The sequence below is a fragment of the Phacochoerus africanus genome, chromosome 3 (genome assembly GCF_016906955.1).
Source record: "Phacochoerus africanus isolate WHEZ1 chromosome 3, ROS_Pafr_v1, whole genome shotgun sequence".
Lineage (NCBI taxonomy): Eukaryota > Metazoa > Chordata > Mammalia > Artiodactyla > Suidae > Phacochoerus > Phacochoerus africanus.
Genome location: NC_062546.1, coordinates 64,997,250 through 65,015,576, shown reverse-complemented (window position 1 = coordinate 65,015,576; position 18,327 = coordinate 64,997,250). Strand labels below are relative to the sequence as shown.

Sequence of the window (18,327 nt, the reverse complement as noted above, 5' to 3'; positions counted from 1 at the left end):
AAAAAGGAAGAAGTGGGAAATTAATAACACATTTTACTTAACCCAATAGATGCTAAATATTGTCATTTTGACATAATCAATAAAGCATAATGAATGAGCTATTATACATTCTCTTTGTCATACCAAGTGTCCAAGATCCAGTGTATTTTTCACACATAGAGGACTCAGTTATATTATCACATGTCAAGTACTCAATAGTCACATGTGGCTGGTAGCTACTCTATTAGGAGTGTGGCTCTAGGCTGACTGGCAAAGCTGAGTTTTAAAAAATTTGTTTCAAACTCTTCTATAAATCACTTTTAAGTACCCACTCTGCATACTCAAATAAGGTAAAAGAATGCTGCATTAGTAAGATATCTTTTAAATTGTGTTTTAAATAAGAATTGAAAGCAGATTTTTCTAAGTGAAAACCCTAGAAAGCAGTTTTTTCTTTTTCTTCTCTCCCCTCCCCAAAAAATAAATCATCCTTTTTCTTCCATCTTATTTATGATATTGACACTTTCTGTAGGCCATCTCTTTCTGAATAGTCCTAAAGTTAATTTCTGCTTAGCCCTACCTGGGCAGAATTTCAGGTTTATGGTCTTCCTATCAGTGAAAACTTACTGTACTTACTAGATATTTTATCCAAATAGCCTTCGGTTATACTGATAGGTAATCTGAAATATCAGACACTAAAAAACATCACTGAATAGACTTCCTCATCCGTAATTTTCTTCCTTCCCCTTTACTGGAGACATATTTTCCCCAAAAATACTTTACCAAGACAGAAATCTTGAGGTCCCGTCACAATTTAAATGGAAGGCCAAACTGACAGTCAGCTCCCCAGAGGGCAAAGGAAGGTATTTAAAAGCAGAAGTATCCCCAGGAGAAAGTGGGCTGATTTAGGCCAAATTAAAGTAGGAATTTAGCATGGATCTATTCATCAGTTGAACATCTGTCTCACCACATTCACTGTCAGGGCTGCATTCCTCAGAGCTAGCTGACCAGACTAAATATAGAGAGGCTAAGCTGTTGGCCAGGGCCTTAGAAATTGCGAGGTGCACTGCCCACGGCTGTTTGAGCTACATCTGAGAGGCCACTCATGCATTCTTATTTTCTCCAAGTCTGACTGAAAGCAGTTTTCACACTGAATCCAATCAGAACCTTGGTGGGCATTAGCGGTTACTTGGTTACTCTGTTAGTATCACTCTCCTAAGTCAAAACATCAAAGGACATTAAGATGTGAGCTCTGCTCTCGAAATGTGACCTTCGCATGTATCAATCCCTGAGTCATCAAGCTAACTGAAATATTAATATTAGCATTAATATTAATACTAATATTAACATGTTCCACAGTGTTAATAGCTATGTTTCTTTAGCCGGAGCATTTTTAGGGTTCATGTACAAAAATACTCTTAGTGTTTGTGTTGCATTTTTAGGTTCACTTTAGTTACTTTCTCTGATGGTTGAGAATATTCAGCGGAGTTTTCAAGGGAGACAATGTCCCAGACTCATCTACTTACCTTGCTCACTTGATTGGTCACTTTCTTGGCGAATTCTATATCTGGAGGATCTGGCAGAGACGTGAATTGAGTTTGCTGTTCAGCATGACCTTTTTTGTAGGCAATCTGACCAAATAAAAGAGATATTCATGAGCCATAGAAAATTAGTCTACTTCCACATTCCATTTGTTGGCTTTTTTTTTTTTAAAGATTATGTTTTCACCTGGATTTGAAGTCTTACACTTTGTTGTACCATAATCTATCCTTTTAGATGCTACAGGCCCTTGCTCTCATCATCATTAGTGATTTCAATTTCTTTGAATCTTCCTTCTTCTCCAAGACTGTTGGCCTGAGATCCATTCCATTCCCTTCCATTCATCTCCATGCCATGATGTACAATAAAAATTATTCTCTTAAGCAACATCCTCAACTGCCACCCTCCTGCCTTCACATCCCACCTGCTCACAAACTCCCAGCTCTGGATCAACTCGACCACACACCTCTGTTGTTCTTATTTCCAGGATGCTGAGGATAGCTGAAGAAAATCACACAGCTCTGTGGATTAGGTAATGATAATGCCAGGAGCAGGGTTAAAAGGGACATCAGAAGAAGATACAGAGGTGGGAAAGGGAGCCTCTTGAACTCAAGCCTTTAGCTTGAAATCTATGTGTCTACCCAACTATTTGTTCTATAGATAGGAACAGGGTTGGTGCTCTGTGCCCAATACTCTGCCTTTATGGAATCCAGTTGCCACTTTGCCTTTACTGAAGCTTAAACATCCTATTTTGGGTCTCTGGTCAGTTTCTACTCCCAGTGGCTGGCCTGAAATCCCCACTCCAATTTCCGCTCAGTTTCCTCTTTCATAAAGATGGGCAACTCACTCATCTTGATCTATCCTTATATCATCTCCCCCATCCTCAAATGGTGGGGGAAAGCAGCCCTTTGCAAGGCATAAGTCCTGCACTCAGGGTGCTGCTCCCTCTGGTAGCCCTGCCAACTCAGCTTTACCCATCACCCCCCTTCTTTCTTACAGCTTCAAGAGTTCCCTCTTTATTAGCTTCTTTCCTTCAGTCTGTAAAAGGCCCCTATCTTCTTAAAACAAGCCCCATGCCCATTAACCACACCCCCCTGGGCTCCTGCTCTCCGTTTTTCTTCACTACCAACGACTCTGGCTTTTTTTCCCCCACCAGTCTTGACCTCTGTCTCCAACAATGCAGATCAATTCACAGACCTCCAGACCCTTGAAGTCCTTTTATGCCTCTTCACCCAGACATGCTGTTCCCTTGCCCTAAAACACCCCAACTCCACCCTCTCCCTATCTGCCTGCAAACTGCTACTCATTCTCCGCATCTCAAGATATATACATGGTCCCATCTTGAGCACTTTTTGAATCTATGACCTTCTCCTGGCATTTCACTCAAGGAGGTCCTTACCTCCTTTGAAGGAATTATCAGGTGACACTGTACCTGACTGTTTACATGTCTGTCCCTCCTTGGACTGTGAGCTCTAGAACAGTAGAAAATTCAACCTTTCATTTGGGACCCCTTGTTCCCCATCTAGTACCTGACTAGAGCGAGCGTTCAGGGACTGATTTCTGAATGTGTGTTTTACACGTGGAGGCCACAGGGAGAGGTCTGAAGAGGGGAATTATCTTCTCAACTCTTTTACTACTCAACTGTGAGTCTTCTACAAATGATTTCTCCTTCCATGGGGCAATATTGTTATTTATAAAGTAAAGAGGTTCCAAGGTCACAATCACCTTCTTCATATTTTAACCAAGTCAAACTACATCTTACTCAAATAATAACTTAACACTAGTGCCTATAACAATAGCTTTCACAAACAATCAATTGGGATACAAAAGAGAGATTTTAAAATGTATTTGTAGTAATTCCACTGCTTACTTTCTTTTAAATAAGTGGAGACTTCTTGGGAGTTCCCATCATGGCGCAGTGGTTAGCAAATACGACTAGGAACCATGAGGTTTCAGGTTCGATCCCTGGCCTTGCTCAGTGGGTTAAGGATCTGGTGTTGCCGTGAGCTGTGGCATAAGTCGCCGATGCAGCTCGGATCCCACATTGCTGTGACTCTGGCATAGGCTGGTGGCTACAGCTCCAATTAGACCCCTAGCCTGAGAACCTTCATATGCCACGGGTGCGGCCCTAAAAAGATTTTAAAAAAAAAAAAGTGGAGACTTCTTTTAGGCATAAGACAACCAATATTTTCTAATGACTGGCCTTCAGGAGAAAGCAACATTCTACCAGGAGAAATGCTTCTGAAGTATGACATCCTGTCAGGAAATTTCTGAGAAATCAGATCTAGAAAGTCCTAATTTCTCAAGAACCTTTGTTCAGAATTCTGTCTAGTTAGAATTCAGTACTCTGGATTGGCTTAAAGGCTCTCTTAGTGTTTGAAAAGTATTTTGTCTCTACTTAGATAATATGGAAAACATGTTAAGTAGGGTTCAGAGGGACACAGAGAGGGAGAGAGCCTCTGAAACTAAACCCTGAACTCAAAATCTATGAACCTACCCAGTGGTACGGTCTGTGTACAACAGCTTGCAGTGGGGGGTGGGGGGAGCTGTGCCCAATAATTGCAGAAGTTCACAGTGCTGACAACAGTATTAATAGGCATGTCAGTAACCTGAGACTTAGTGCATACTTGGTCTGCAGTAAAAATAAAAGGCATACCTCAACGGCCAATTCTGAGGCAAGGATGGGGAGATTCTATTTCATTATTATATGTTCTTCTTCATTGTGTCTTCTATTGAGGTCTCTCAAAAAATATGGCCAACTTTAATTGTTCAAAGTCCACAGCATTAGAGTGGCATGGAGGTGACACTTCATATCTCCATTTTATGGGTAAAAGAAGACATCTGGAGATTAAGTGTCTTCTTGGAAACCTCTCCCTTGGCTGACATGACTTGGCATTTCCTGGTTCCCCTTCAAATCCTCTGACCGTTTGTTCCCTCGTTCTTCTGCTGGCTCCTTTCCAGATGTCCTAAGTGAGTGCCCTCCGAAACTCTGCCCTTGGCCATTCACTGTTCTGCCTTCCTCATACGTTTTCATGTCCTTTTAAAGACTTATGTGACTGTCAAATATTCACCTCTTGTCCTGCTCTCACATGTGCACAATAGTATGACATTTCTAATTTATTAAATGCCTGGATCTGAATGTCCCTTCCGATACTTCAACTCTATTTCTCTTCTCATTCATGCTTCTTTACCACTGGTATCCCTAGTTCTCCAGACTGCCAGTCTTTGTCGAAAACAATGTTTCCTCTCTCTCCTTTGTCTCCAATATCTAATGTGTTAACACTTTTTAAATACTTATTAGCTTCGCTTTCTTCTTCAGGAATCTCCTTTGTCCCTATCACCCTCTGATCTATCTATGTTACAAAAATAGTATTCTCCAAATTATTATGTTTCCTAGTCCTGATCTACCACACGGTCCATCAAAATTTCTCCAGATTCTACTTTCATCATATAGTTTTCCTCTCCAATATCTTATGATGCCTCTTATTGCCTATCATATTATAGCAGAACTATTTTTGTCTCATTGTCAAGGTCTCATTATCAGTTTCTTACAAGTGCCTTCCTAACTCGACACCCACAGCATTCACTTTGTCCCCCGAAACTCCAGACTCATTTCACCTCTGTCCCTTGGCTCCAGTACCATCACTCCCTGAAAGGCCTTTGCTGTTCATCACTACCTACTGCCCTGGGATCACCACCTCCACACGGCTTTCTCTGATTTGTCACATACGTCCTGGCTTTCTCTTAGCAAGTCTTAGACTGTAGGGTTTGGCTTTTTTGTTGTTGGCTTGTTTTGGTTGTTTTTAGTTTTTTTTTTCCACTTTTGTCTTGTTTGCTATGTAACACTTTCATCTTCCCAGCCTGATTATAAATTCTCAGGGGAAAGGGTGAAAATTTCTGGTCATACTTTTTCATCCTACCGGGTATGCAGGCATAATGGAGTTTCAATAAAAAACTATTGATCACTTGATAAAGGTCACAGAACTATATGTTGGGCCCAAGTAGGGATCTTTGTTGCTGCTTTCAACCCTGTGGACTCGATTAGGCCTTTCACATTCCTCTAACAAACAGCTTTAAAGGTCTAAGATCCTAAAATTCTGGCCAGTGGGGTTGCTGATTTTTTATTAACTCTGAAATATCTCTTAGGTACACCCAATGGTCAGGTCCCCTGAGTAGAAAAGCGGGTACACACTGAAGTTCAGACTTTATGATTAGAATAGCAAAAATCAAATTCCTTTAATAACATTGTCCACTTAATACATTTAAGAAGGGGACTATAATTCTAATAGGTTTTTTTAATATCTAGCTATCTATCTACCTACACCTATAACTATGGCAACACCAGATCCTTAACCCACTGTACCTCAGAAGGAACTCCCCCAATAGATTTGATTTTTTAAACGCCGCTCACAGAAAAACTTAACTCCAGCTAAGGGGACAGAAGGATATATGCTCCAGTGGAAATACTGTCCTTGGGACCACAAGATAAGGCTTTTGTTCTGTCCTCTGCCATTAACTGCTTATGTGACTTAAACTCAGATTCCTCACCAGTAAGAGGATGGAATTAGACAAAATGATGTCTAATACAAAATATATAATCTAAGTTAAATTAGACATCATAAATTATAATGATTCTAAATGTATTCATCTGCAATAACAGTGCTTAGTCTTTTTTTTTTTTTTTTTCCTTTTTAGGGCCACACCCACGGCATATGTTTCCAGGCTAAGGGTCAAATCAGAGCTGCAGTTGCCAGCCTACACCAATGCAGGATCCAAGCTGCATTTGTGACCTACACCACCACTCACAGCAAGGGCGGATCCTTAACCCACTGAGAGAGGCCAGGGATCAAACTTGCGTCTTCATGGATACTAGTTGGGTTTGTTACCACTGAGCCACAATGGGAACTTCCAGTGCTTAGTGTTTTTAAAGGAAGAGTTGCAATGAACTTCAGGCTAGAAGACATAATTTGAGGGGTCCTGACTCCACACTCCCAAATGGTACCCACTGCACTGCACTTACATCACTGAGAGCTTTCTGGGCTTGGGCGACCCTCCTCAGCTCTGGGCTATCGTTATATGGATAAAACAAACTTTTGTCAGCTTCCCAGTCTTCAGTGTACAGTTTCTAAATCAGAGAAGAATGAAAAGTTATAAGAAAGTGAGAACACACTTACATGAAATACATAATTTTGAATTCACCCATCAACAGCATAAAGAAACTCAGGACAAGGAGAGAGCAAAAGTAAATGGAATTCACAGATAACTTCCCTCTTTCCATCCAATCCAAGTCATACTTATTAATAGCTTCTCTGGCGTTTCCTGACACGTCTTACTTACAGAAGGGCAGAAGTGTCTGATTTTGTTTCATCTGCTCTCTGCAACCTTACCTGCCTCCTGCAACAAGTATGGATGCAAGTGTAAGGAGCCAGGAAGCACTTTGTCTCATTTCTGGGCTTTGACTTTTAATAAGAGTGATCAAATATAAATAACAGCCAGGAATATCCAAATTGTATCACAGGCCCCACACTCTGCAGGTCTTTGTGGGTCTCAGAGCTGGTTATCTGCCACATCTTTGTTCTCCCCACACATCCTCTCCAGCTGTTCAGACCCTCCCCTGAACTTGGCCCAGGAACTTTCTTCTCGGTCCCTCCTACAGTCCTGCCCCTGCAGCCCCACACACTTGAAGGCTACTCACAAAATCAGTGGGGAACTATATTCTTTCCAGGAGAAGATAGAAGTGGCGATAGAGCAGAGACCCTCACCTTACTGAACATAGCTGTGTTCTTGATGGCCTGGACAAGTTCAGGGGCATCAGGAGGAAGCAGGTACTTATCCTTGGTGTCTTCCCAGTTCTGCTTATATAAAACCTGGACAGAAAGAGCAGGGGACCAATGGTGTGATGTCGCCTCCCAAGAGCATGACGATTTCGAGAACAAAGGGAAGCACTGGGAAGAGTCGTCACACTCAATTTGAAGGCTGCCTGTGTGCCACCAGCATCAATCATGGTAATCTTGACCATGTCCAAGTCCCATGATACTTGTACTGCATTAGTCAACTTGTACTTGAAAAAGCCTAATTTTTATTTTTATTTTATTTTATTATTATTATTATTTGCTTTTTAGGGCACATCTGCAGCATATGGAAGTTCCCAGGCAGGGGTTGAATCAGAGCTACAGGTGCCAGCCTATGCCACAGCCACAGCAACATGGGATCCAAGCTGCATCTGCAGCCTACACCACAGCTCATGGTGACACCGGATCCCAACCCACTGAGCAAGGCCAGGGATCAAACCTGCATCCTCATGGATACTAGTTGGATTTGTAACCCCCTGCACCACAATGGGAACTCCCCAAAAAGGCTAATTTTTCAGACTAAATCATGATTCTGATTCACTATAGATTCTTTTGAAAGATTGCAACCCGTCAGTTATTGGCTGAATTTAGATAGTAGATGTGTGTCACTGACATGGTATATTTTAGAAATGTTTTTAATTGGTTGCCTACATTTGAAATTTGGAGATTTCTCATAAAAATCCAGCTCCCAATGTCCTTAATAAAATAAGGCATTCTGATGACACTGGGACTGCATTCTGTGCAGCAACTGCTTGGAGCCGAGTGGCAGGGCCTGGGCTCTCTAATCCCCAGGGCCCTGACTAGCTACTTCAGTCACCTGTGCAGCCTTTCCAACACGTGCAGCTGTTAGAGCCCATCACACTGTGAGTTCAAGTGGGACTGGTGAACAGGAGTTTTCTCCTCTAAGGCCAAGCAGAGGTAATCCACATGCTATTTAGTATCCCAGCCATTCATACCACGACCTTACCTTACTGACTTGCTGCGACACTTTCTTTGCATGTTCAATGTCCTTTGCTTTTTCATCAACATGACAAATAGTTTTAGCAACATCGCCATCAATTCGATACTTAACCTGCAGAAATAACACACAATTAGAGCTCATAATAGGCATGAGCACAGGAGTATTTCAAGGAACATTTTATAACTAAAGAGCATTGACCCAGTCACTCTTTGTCTGCATCACAGACAAAGCAAAGTTTCTGCATTTTAGATAGAAAACTGTGATCTCTAAAGATCTGTAGATCCCCTGTGTTTACTGATTGTTTTCCAGGCCAAATTTCAGTCTCCCTGTGCTCCAGTATGAGGGATCACAGTGGGTTGGAACTCCCATCCCATACCACCTTCAAGCCAAGCTTTTATTTATTTTTTTATATTTTATTTTATTTTTTTTAGGGCTGCACCCACAGCATATGGAAGTTTCCAGGCCAGGGGTTGAGTTAATGCTGCAGCTGCCAGTCTATGCCACAGCCACAGCCATGCCAGATCTGAGACGTGTTTGCAAAATACACCACAGCTCACAGCACCACTGGATCCTTAACCCACTGAGAGAGTCCAGGGATCGAACCCGCATCCTCATGGATACTAGTCAGATTCATTACCACAGAGCTACAATAGGAACTCCAAGCCAAGCTTTTAGAAATTTCATTGGGTTCACATTTAGGGCCACATGATCTACGGCCAATGCTTCCTTTAGATTTCTGGACTGGCTCACAGTAATTTGACACCTTCTTCTCTCTTCACCTATTTAAACACTTCAGTTCCCTGTGGCATATTTTTGAAATTTTTTTCTCCTTTATTTTAGCAATGCAGCCTACCTCACTGAGTTGATCTTGTACTTTCTTGATTCTGCGAAGTTCTGGGGTATCTGTGGTGATGGCATATGGCTTTCCTTTTGCTTTTTCATAGTTCTTCTTGTATTTATTCTAAAAAGAATATCAGATATTAGCCTAAAACCCTGACAACACAGCAGCAAAAATTTCAGGCAGAGCACACATCCCCAATCTGATTTTTTTTTAAATCCTGCAAGTTATAACAATTATCAATTTTAACAGCTTTCTTCTTGTCCCCTCCCCTGATTCGCAACAAAAACTAAAATAGATATGTTACTTATTATGCCTAAACATGGTTGAAGACTAGAGACAATAGAAATTTGATTATAAACTATTGTCTTGGAAATACCCCAAATGATTCTTTCAATATTTTTACTGTCTGAATTCACACATAAAAAGCTGGAGCCTCAATAATTTCAGAAAATAAACATAGAAATTGAGTCAAGTCCAAAAAGATCTGATAGCTAATACAATGCAAAAATATTCAGCTCAGAAGTTGCAGCTAAATCTCAGTGACTTGGATAAATGAGACACCAGCTGAATTAATGGAAAGTCTAAATTATAAAGTATTTTGAAAAGGAATATAATTTTATTATTTTTGCTAAATATACAAGTTCTTGCTTTAACAATAATATGCATAATATATCACTTAATTCTTTTAGGGACTCTTGAGTGGAACGGTCAACCATCTAAATTATACTATTGATTTCATTACCAAAACCACTTTAAGAATATTACAAATCTTTACCAACATTTTGTTCAGACTATTAGAATTTATAGGCTATTAGTGTCTGCATTAATGAGATTTTTATGGCAATAAATTGACAAATTTTTTATCTTTGCTGAATACTACAATGAGAAAAGAGGCAAGATAATCTTGTTTTTAGAAATCTAAGTCTTAGAAAACCTAAGTTTTAGACCATTCAGGAATCTGAGCTAGAAATGTAGCAAAGAGTCCCCAGTAGTTAGTTAACACTTAACCAAAAATGAATATTTATGGCCAACCACAAGGGGATGCTTTTGACATAAGCATTAGGCCCATATAATCTGGTGTTCCCCTGAGTACTTTTCATATTTTGCAAGCCTCCATAGGACATGCAATCAAGCCATCTAGTGAGACCTCAGTCAACCCTGGACAATCAATAAGTTAGATCCATTCAAGGGAGTCCAACCCTGCTGCCAGTCAGCATAACTTACAGAACTATATGTGGAGATTTAAGGACCAGGGATCATCAAGAGCAGTGATTCTCAACCTGGGCTGCACATTAGAACCTGGGCAGCTTTTAAAAATCCTTCTCTACAGGACCCAAGCCTGCCTGGACCAATGAACAGCCTGGGCATCAGTAGTTTTAAAGCTCCACTGATCTCCAGCCCAGGAAATTCCATAGGCTACAGGTATGGCCAAAAAATAAAAATAAATAATAAAGCTCCAGAGAATTCCAACATGCAGCCATAGTTTCCTCAATTTCGAATGAGTTCTTAGACTGATCCTGATTTTTTAAACTACATGTTCTTTTTCACTACATACCTCCTGGAGGTATGTACCATTATCTAGTCTACTTATGAGGCACCGTGCTCAGACATAGATAAGTGCCATTTAGCTTCTGTGAACCGATTTCAACTAAATCTATATCTATGATTTCATGTTCTAGAGTGGCTAACTAATAGCATTTAAATACCAGTAAATGCTTTGTAACTGGCCTTTTGCTTATTCTGAGGGCATAATTTCAATAAGGATGCTTCCCCTGATGCTGCAGGGCTGCAAATAAATTACACGAAAGCAAAATTCAAGTCACAAGAGCGTATAGTTCTGCAAAATAAGTTTTGTCTCATACAAGGTTGAGAAACAAAATCCAGTCAGCATCCAAAACAGAGTTGGTTGAGATCAGTAATTTCTCAATAATAAAACCAGATTAGCAGAAGTCGTTTGAAACTTACTGTGCTAAAGAGATCCTGCATTTTCTGACTGTGTGCAATGTAGGGAGTCATGAACTTTGAAGGGTCCACTTTCTTTCGAATAACTTTCTTCCTCTCCACCGGCTTTGCGGGCATTGGCTGTGCCACTGCTGGTTGGGAAGTATCTGATTGCTCATAGCCAGATGTCCTTGTGGTCGTAGTTTCATAGACTTCTGTTATTGTCTGAAAATTTGACATGTGGTTATGCCAGAAAGTGACAACACTGTTGTGAAAGTAAAAACTGTGATACCCTCAACTTGATACACATTATCCTAACTTCAAGTCGTTCTGACACTCCTGGTGTGACTGCTCTGCATCTAAGACAAGCCAAAGCAGGAAATCACACACTATATCCATGTGAAAGCACATTATGTTACATAAATCTTAAGGCTGATTGTGTCAGATTGCATGGAAGAAAAAGCTTACCCATTACTGACTTGCATCATTGCCTTAAAATTCCATTTGCCTAAAGGAACACTTTAAGACAGGGTAAAACTCAAAAGTAAAAATATTCTCACAACATTTAAAAATCTTCTTAAATTGCGTGGGTAAAGTGAAAGCAAACTTGGGATCAGGGAACAAAAAAGGAAGACAATCACATAAAGCTCAAATTCTTGACTTTAATACTAACTTTTAAATGACTCTAAGAAAAAGTCTGTTTTGCTTATTCTGCAGGTGCTTAGGCATGCTGTCGTATGAGACAGAGTAATGAACTTTTAAAAAATGAATCACATCAGTATTACCAGTGATTACCATTCTCTTGGCTTAGCCAGTTAATTAATGTGAACTGGAGTGCTGTTTACATTAATAAATGCTTAGGTGGACAAGAATAATGATGACAACATAATGGGGTAATTAGCCTCGTTATTATGTAAGCGGTAGGCGAGAAACGGGCTTTATAGCAGAAGAAACCAAGGTCCAAAGTTTGAGTCTAGTCCAGGGCTAAAAATTCTGCATATAAGAAAAGAAGGAGCCAAATCTTAAAGCCATCGCATAATATGATTTCCTCCACAGCTTACATCATCTCTACCAAAGGAAGAGTTCCAACATCAACTATTAAAAGAGAAACCTAAGGAACAAGGAAATTGTGCTTCTGTAACAACTTCCCCTAGTCTTGTCAGATCACTGCTAATAGGTTGCTTTCTGCACATTATTACTAATATATGATTGATTGTGAAAAACTAACCAATTTACGACATCTAGATATGTTAGATTTTACACAGGCCTCAGGGTTTGTCATCCATATCATTCTTTGTCGTGCTCAAGATAAACGGCTCCATGCAGAAAATGAAGCATAAGAGAGATACATTTTGTCTTAAAAAAAAAAAAAAGTTCCAACTTGGAGCATTTATGGGAATGACTTTCTCAGAATACTTAATGTGCCAAAATCAAAGGAGAAATTTACTGTACCATCAAAAACAAAGGCTTGCCATCCCTTTTGGCAGAGCAGGTGCCCCAGAAGTTATGACTTTACACAGTAAAACTGCTGGTTCCTGTGCAAATCACAAGTCCAAGGCCATACCTTTGCTGCAGTCAGAGTGTGGCAATAGCCATTGACTTTATTCTATTAAGCATCACCTACACCAAAAATATCACATGAGTGATGGGGGAAATTATCCTGAGCCATCTCGGATATGTTGAAAGTTCATTCTTGTACCACCGGCTGCTGGGCCCACATAGGTGAGTGATCCTCCAGATTCTCCCTTTTGCCAGCTTGGGGATGCTGGGAGTCTGAGGAGGAGAAGGCTCTTCTTAGGTTAATGAGCATGCAGTTCATGCAGGCGTGGGCTGGGTCTTACCTCCCCTGGTACCTCTTCATAGACTGTCTCCTCCGTGTAATACTACCAACAGAGAACAAAGTTATCATGAGAACCCAAGCAGAAATCACCTCTGTTCTGTCCCAACAAAACCACTTGGCTTATTTCACTAGTTGGTTTTCTATTTGTGGGAAACAAAGTTCACGTTCTAGAACCCATTTCACTATGTGAGACTTTAGGGTAGCTAAAGTGAATGCCATCAGACTGGACAAGGAGATGTAGAGTGATGTGAAAGTTGTCTGAGGATGGTTATTTATCAGGTGAAGCTACTTGACTTAAGACAAGTAAGATTTTTTCTTAGGGTATCCAAGATAGAACTTACTGAGAAAAGAATATAATAACAATATCTTGAGTGTGTGGGTTGAGCAAAGAGGAAGTGTGATAAAACTCACTGTTTGCTAACAATTTTTTTAAAAACTCAGAAAACCTCAGTGTGGATAAAAATTTTAAATATTGTTATCATGGAAAAAATAAATCCAAAGGCACATACACATCTCAATTATCCCTGTACCACCCTGATTATGAAGTAGGAGTTTCTTCTGGAATAATGGGTAAATCCCTTCCAGTTGAGTGATTGTCCTAAAATAGGGACTAAAATGAAGTTTACAAATGCCAACGGGAAAAGGAAAAAGTGAGAAGATTCCTCACCACAAAATGTGGGAAAATTAGGCAGCAATTTGCTCCTGACAGCTCTGAGGGCACCACAGGCTAGATCTGAAATCAAATCTGCTTTTGTGCTACTTCTGACATCACTAGCAATAAATAGACGTGGAGAGGAACTGGCTGACATTTTGTTTCAGATGCGTAAGGAGAGTGGAATCCTGCCCCCAGCATTACCCAGCAAAGCTGGGTGAGCAGAAGGAAAAGACTGGTTTAGGCCCAGGCATAAAAGGAAAGGGATAAAAACGAACCGCTTGGCTCATTCTCCCAGTCAACAAAATGTATAGCAAGTTATGCTCCATTTTTTGCTTTACCACCAAGACATACACTTGGGGAGATGAAAAAAATACTGAATGCAAAAAAAATCCCTCAGAGGCCTCCTTTCTTTTGCCTTGGTTCAGTGAACATGCATCAAATTACTTAACCATTGTCAACAGGCCACATGCTCTGTTTCATTTGCAGTAAAATTAACATAAAATTTGCCTAATGTTCCCCACTCCTATGCTTTCTTTGCTCCTATACTATTTTTTTTTTTAATTTGAAATCTAATTCTATCTCTGTGTCCTCACACATAGCAACGGAAATTACAAGCTTTTGCAGGACAGAGAATCTCTTTTATGTGCCATGCCTTCATCACATGGGAAACAGCATTTGAACACTTTAGGAAATGCTCTTTGATGCTGATCTATGCAGAACCATTTTTCTGCCTCCCGTCCCCCACCTCAAATATCAGTGACTTGAAAAGAAATTTTCAAACTCAAGTGAATAATTTACAACTATTTTGGATTTTCTTAGCAGCCAAGAAAAAGCAGCTCTTTGGTAGCCATCCAATTTTACCTTTGCTGAGTTCACATCATTAGTAAATACATCTTAGAAATAATCTCACCAAGAAAGGCAGCATTATCCAAACGGTTGGCATTAACTTGTATGCCAAATCTCACTTTTTTTTAGAGCTGTGCCACTAATTAGAGTATATCTTTGCTTTTTTTTCCCCTTTCTTTCCAAGTTCGAGTAGAGAATGACAGGACAGTTTTATTTAGTTATCCAAGATGCCCAGGAGATATATATTTTAAAGCTAATTCCTGCCAGTTTTGTGAAATGTTCCCTGCCCATTTTCTTGAATCTGCCATGATCCTATTCTCATGGCATCTTTTTGAGGTCAGAGAGACCTTGGTTCAGTTCTCTCTGGCAGAAAGTCTATTAGTTTAGCACCTGCTGGTCAGACCCAGAAGCAGTAATGGGAACAAAACGACAAGGATGAGAAGCCTAAAAATAGCCTCTCCCATTTTTATGACATCTAGTTAAATTCACCAAATCTAGCACTAAGGGCAATTTCCAGTGACCAATGAACACAATTATTTTAAGAAAGGCAAGGTATATTTAACCTAGAGGTTAAAAAGTATTCCTGGTATTACCATCATAGGGAAGACAATTTAATTTATAATTGTGTTAGTGCTTGATAGTGATTATTCTGATCACTGATGATATATTAAAGTGCACACTTGTGATAATATTGAACACTGAACTCATGTTCTTTAACATTTAAGCCAGGAAAGTTGAACGTTATATTGTACAAAGATCAGTCGGTTTCTTTTTTCCTCTTCTTCATATCCTTCAGTAATAAAAGCAATTTTATTTATAGAATAAAATAAAATTTTCTTCCTCTAAATATAAACTGCTCCATAAAATAATCTTCCAAAGACAAATTTTGGCATGTTCATTTGGAATTTGATTCTGGGTAACTCTTAATTTCATTCTTATTGAAAAGGAAAGATTTTTCAAACCTGCTTCCATATATCTTGGACACTTGGAAATTTTCACATGTTTTTAGATCACCATTGTTAATTGGTAATTATTAAGCACATCCAGATTCAATGGCAAGGTATTTATTTATATGAATGCTAAGTTGTAAAAAGAATGCTAAAGGCAAGCGTTGGTAAATAAAAGCCACAACATAATAAAAACAAAATAAAATGAACATACAATAAACAATTCTCAACTTTGTAAATCATGTCAGATATCCACCAGCAACCTTGAAGGAATTTTTCAAGATGCCCATGACAGTCTTTGTTCTTTTTCAAAAATCAAACGCAAAAGCTAGTCTTGTTCCCTTGGGTAAATATAATGGAATTGGTGGGAAAGTGTGGCTCCAACTTAAGACACTTGTGAGCTTCATGAGTTTACTTTTATACATGTAAGTGTGTGCCCATATGCACATACATAAAACCTCACATATGCATTTAATCTCATAATAACATATATATTATTCTGAGCACTTAATCCACTTCACCCTATGCGAATAATTAGCTGTTTGAAGCAAAGAGTGAATAGCTCTTTTTGCTCTATTGCTGTGCAGACACTAAGAAATAGAGTTCAGAACCCTTTCTTCATCCCCTCAGGGTCTCCCCACCCCTGTCCCTTCTGTCATGGGGGCTAGGAAGTAGAGAAGAAAGGAGTTTCAGAAGACAAGGTAAAATCCACATTTACCCCACCTTAGTTTTTTGTTTTGGGTGTTTTGGTGTTTTTTTGTTTGTTTTTTGTTTGTTTGTTTGAGAGTTTAAAGAAAAGCAAAAATGGGAAACAGTGATATTTCTTTTCAGTTCTAATCCCACATAATTATAGTGGAACTGAATATAAAATATTCCTTTCTTACGTTTTAACGATGACTCGGTGAAGTTATAATAGACATATTTTTCAAATGATTAATTCGCCTACATGGCTTTGATTGTTGCCACATAAAATACCCTGCTGTCAGAGTCAGGATTTTAAAACGTCTTACCTCCACCACCTCCTCATATTCTTCGTCATCTGCCATTTTCCCAGAGTAGTAGTGGCACCTACAAACTTTTCATATTCCAGACAAATGAAAATACATTAGCATCTATCCCTGGGGCTGAAATCATAACATCATAAAATCAGAATTTAAGGCTAATCTGTTCTGAGGATTCATTTATTTTTGCAGGTGGAGGGAAGACAATTCAATACAGGTCTAAAAAAACAGAGGCTTCAAATTTCTTTTAATTCCCTCAGGAATATGTTGTGTAATGGCTACATCTAGCTACATGGTCAGCTTGGCTAAAGTTGTAAAAGATAGCTGAATTAAAGGAGGGAGAAGGTTTGGGTTCTAAGGAAGAGTATTTAAATTTCCAAATACTTGGGGAAGAACATTTTCAAGTGAAATTCCAAGCAAAAATTTTAGTGAAATAAAGGCCAGAGAGGCTTTTGGGAAAAGTTGGAATTTTCCCCCCATAGCACTCAAACTCTAAGAGCACTGCCTTAAGTCTCCACCTGCTCTCCTACACTGTAGGCAATAGATCCTCTGCCCCAAGTTAGAATACATAAACATAAATCTGTCAACAGCTTTTAAAAGGAAAAAATAGAAACCTCAAGGCAATGGGGTTATTTTCCTCTCGAACACCATCGGTTTGTAAGGATTTTTCCCCTTGCGTTTCTGTAGCTCTGTTCAAACCTGAAAAGATAACCAATTGTTAAAGTCTTGAATGAAATACATATAAGACGGTGGGTCTTCGGCCTAAGCTTCTAATTCAGGAACTAGCGAAAGGATCTCCCAAGGCCCTCTTATTTGACGCCAGAGAGGACGCTCTCTCAATAAAAGTGGATGATGATTTGGAGCAGCTGTCCCTTCGCCCAAAGCTATTTGCCATGTAAACCAATACCCCAGCTGTGGCTGGTTTTGTGAAGCTAGCAAAACTGCCTCTCCTTCTGAGGCAAATGAAGCCCAGGAGAACAGGATAAATATAGGAGCATAGAACATAGATACTTTTTCACACCAATATATTTAGAAAAGGTAAAAAAATGAAAAAAAACCTTTTTTCTTAAACGAGAGAGCCAACTCAGTCAAGCAAGAGTTGGTTAGTATAGGACTTGACTTTAATCACACAATTACATGTCAGATATTAGTAGAGCCCAAGCAGGGCAATGGGGTTACAGACTTTCCAAGTCACATTTCTATCACACACTTCCCCAGTTATGACCCCAACTTTGGAAAATACCTCAAGGGAAGTTGTGGAATATCACTTGAAAGAACATTACAGAAAAAGCCATAGATTGGCCTTACCTTCAATCTACCAAATAAATTTCCTCAGCAGCAAAGTCTCTCCCAACTCTCCCCTCCTGAGAACCCCAGACAAGAGCCGGCGAGGAGCCTGGGCTCTGAATTATCATGTGGCCAGAGCAGCCAATCAGATCTGGAGTCGCTCAAATTTCAGAAGCTAAATATACTAAGTGATCTTCTGAAAACCACCTGTTCATCAACTCCACCAAGGATAAAGGGTAACAAATTGCTTGCATAGAGCTATTCAAAGGTAATGGAATTTTACCTAACTTCCAGCATATGGGGTTCAAATTGATGTTTAATCCCTCATTTCCTACAGCCCTGTTTAATACCATCTTCATGCAAAAGAATTTAGAATAAGCCTGACTTTGAGGGACTTTTGCCCTTCTGTAACTGCTTTCTTCCTGTCATTTATCCAATCTTCATGAAAATAAATATGCTTGTCCTTATGCAGCTTACCAAATGAGCCACAGATGAGCTACAGGTGTTAATGTGAAAGCACTTGAGGGATAAGATCCCCAAAACATCAAGCTGGGAAAGCCAATTTTTTTTTTTTTTTTTTTTTTTTTGCTATTTCTTTGGGCCGCTTAGGCAGCATGTGGAGGTTCCCAGGCTAGGGGTCG

The 18,327-nt window shown here is 39.6% G+C and overlaps 1 protein-coding gene across 22 annotated transcripts in view; it reads right to left on the bottom strand.

The window, feature by feature from the left end:
• NEB (nebulin) overlaps window positions 1–17,787 on the bottom strand; it is a 220,175-nt gene extending 202,388 nt beyond the window's left edge. For 7 of the 22 annotated variants that reach the window (XM_047771946.1, XM_047771928.1, XM_047771934.1 and 4 more), the window contains exons 1-10: window positions 17,708–17,748; window positions 17,014–17,098; window positions 16,409–16,473; window positions 12,952–12,993; window positions 11,135–11,335; window positions 9,182–9,289; window positions 8,335–8,439; window positions 7,278–7,382; window positions 6,536–6,640; window positions 1,503–1,607 (exon numbers count right to left, since the gene is read on the bottom strand). In XM_047771946.1, the coding sequence (XP_047627902.1) occupies window positions 1,503–1,607; window positions 6,536–6,640; window positions 7,278–7,382; window positions 8,335–8,439; window positions 9,182–9,289; window positions 11,135–11,335; window positions 12,952–12,993; window positions 16,409–16,444 (807 nt within the window). In that variant the 5' untranslated portion in view covers window positions 16,445–16,473; window positions 17,014–17,098; window positions 17,708–17,748. Of the gene's footprint in view, window positions 1–1,502; window positions 1,608–6,535; window positions 6,641–7,277; window positions 7,383–8,334; window positions 8,440–9,181; window positions 9,290–11,134; window positions 11,336–12,951; window positions 12,994–16,408; window positions 16,474–17,013; window positions 17,099–17,707 lie in introns of all 22 variants that reach the window. The other 15 variants (XM_047771927.1, XM_047771930.1, XM_047771929.1 and 12 more) reach the window with 4 other exon arrangements.
• Window positions 17,788–18,327: the final 540 nt, after the last annotated feature.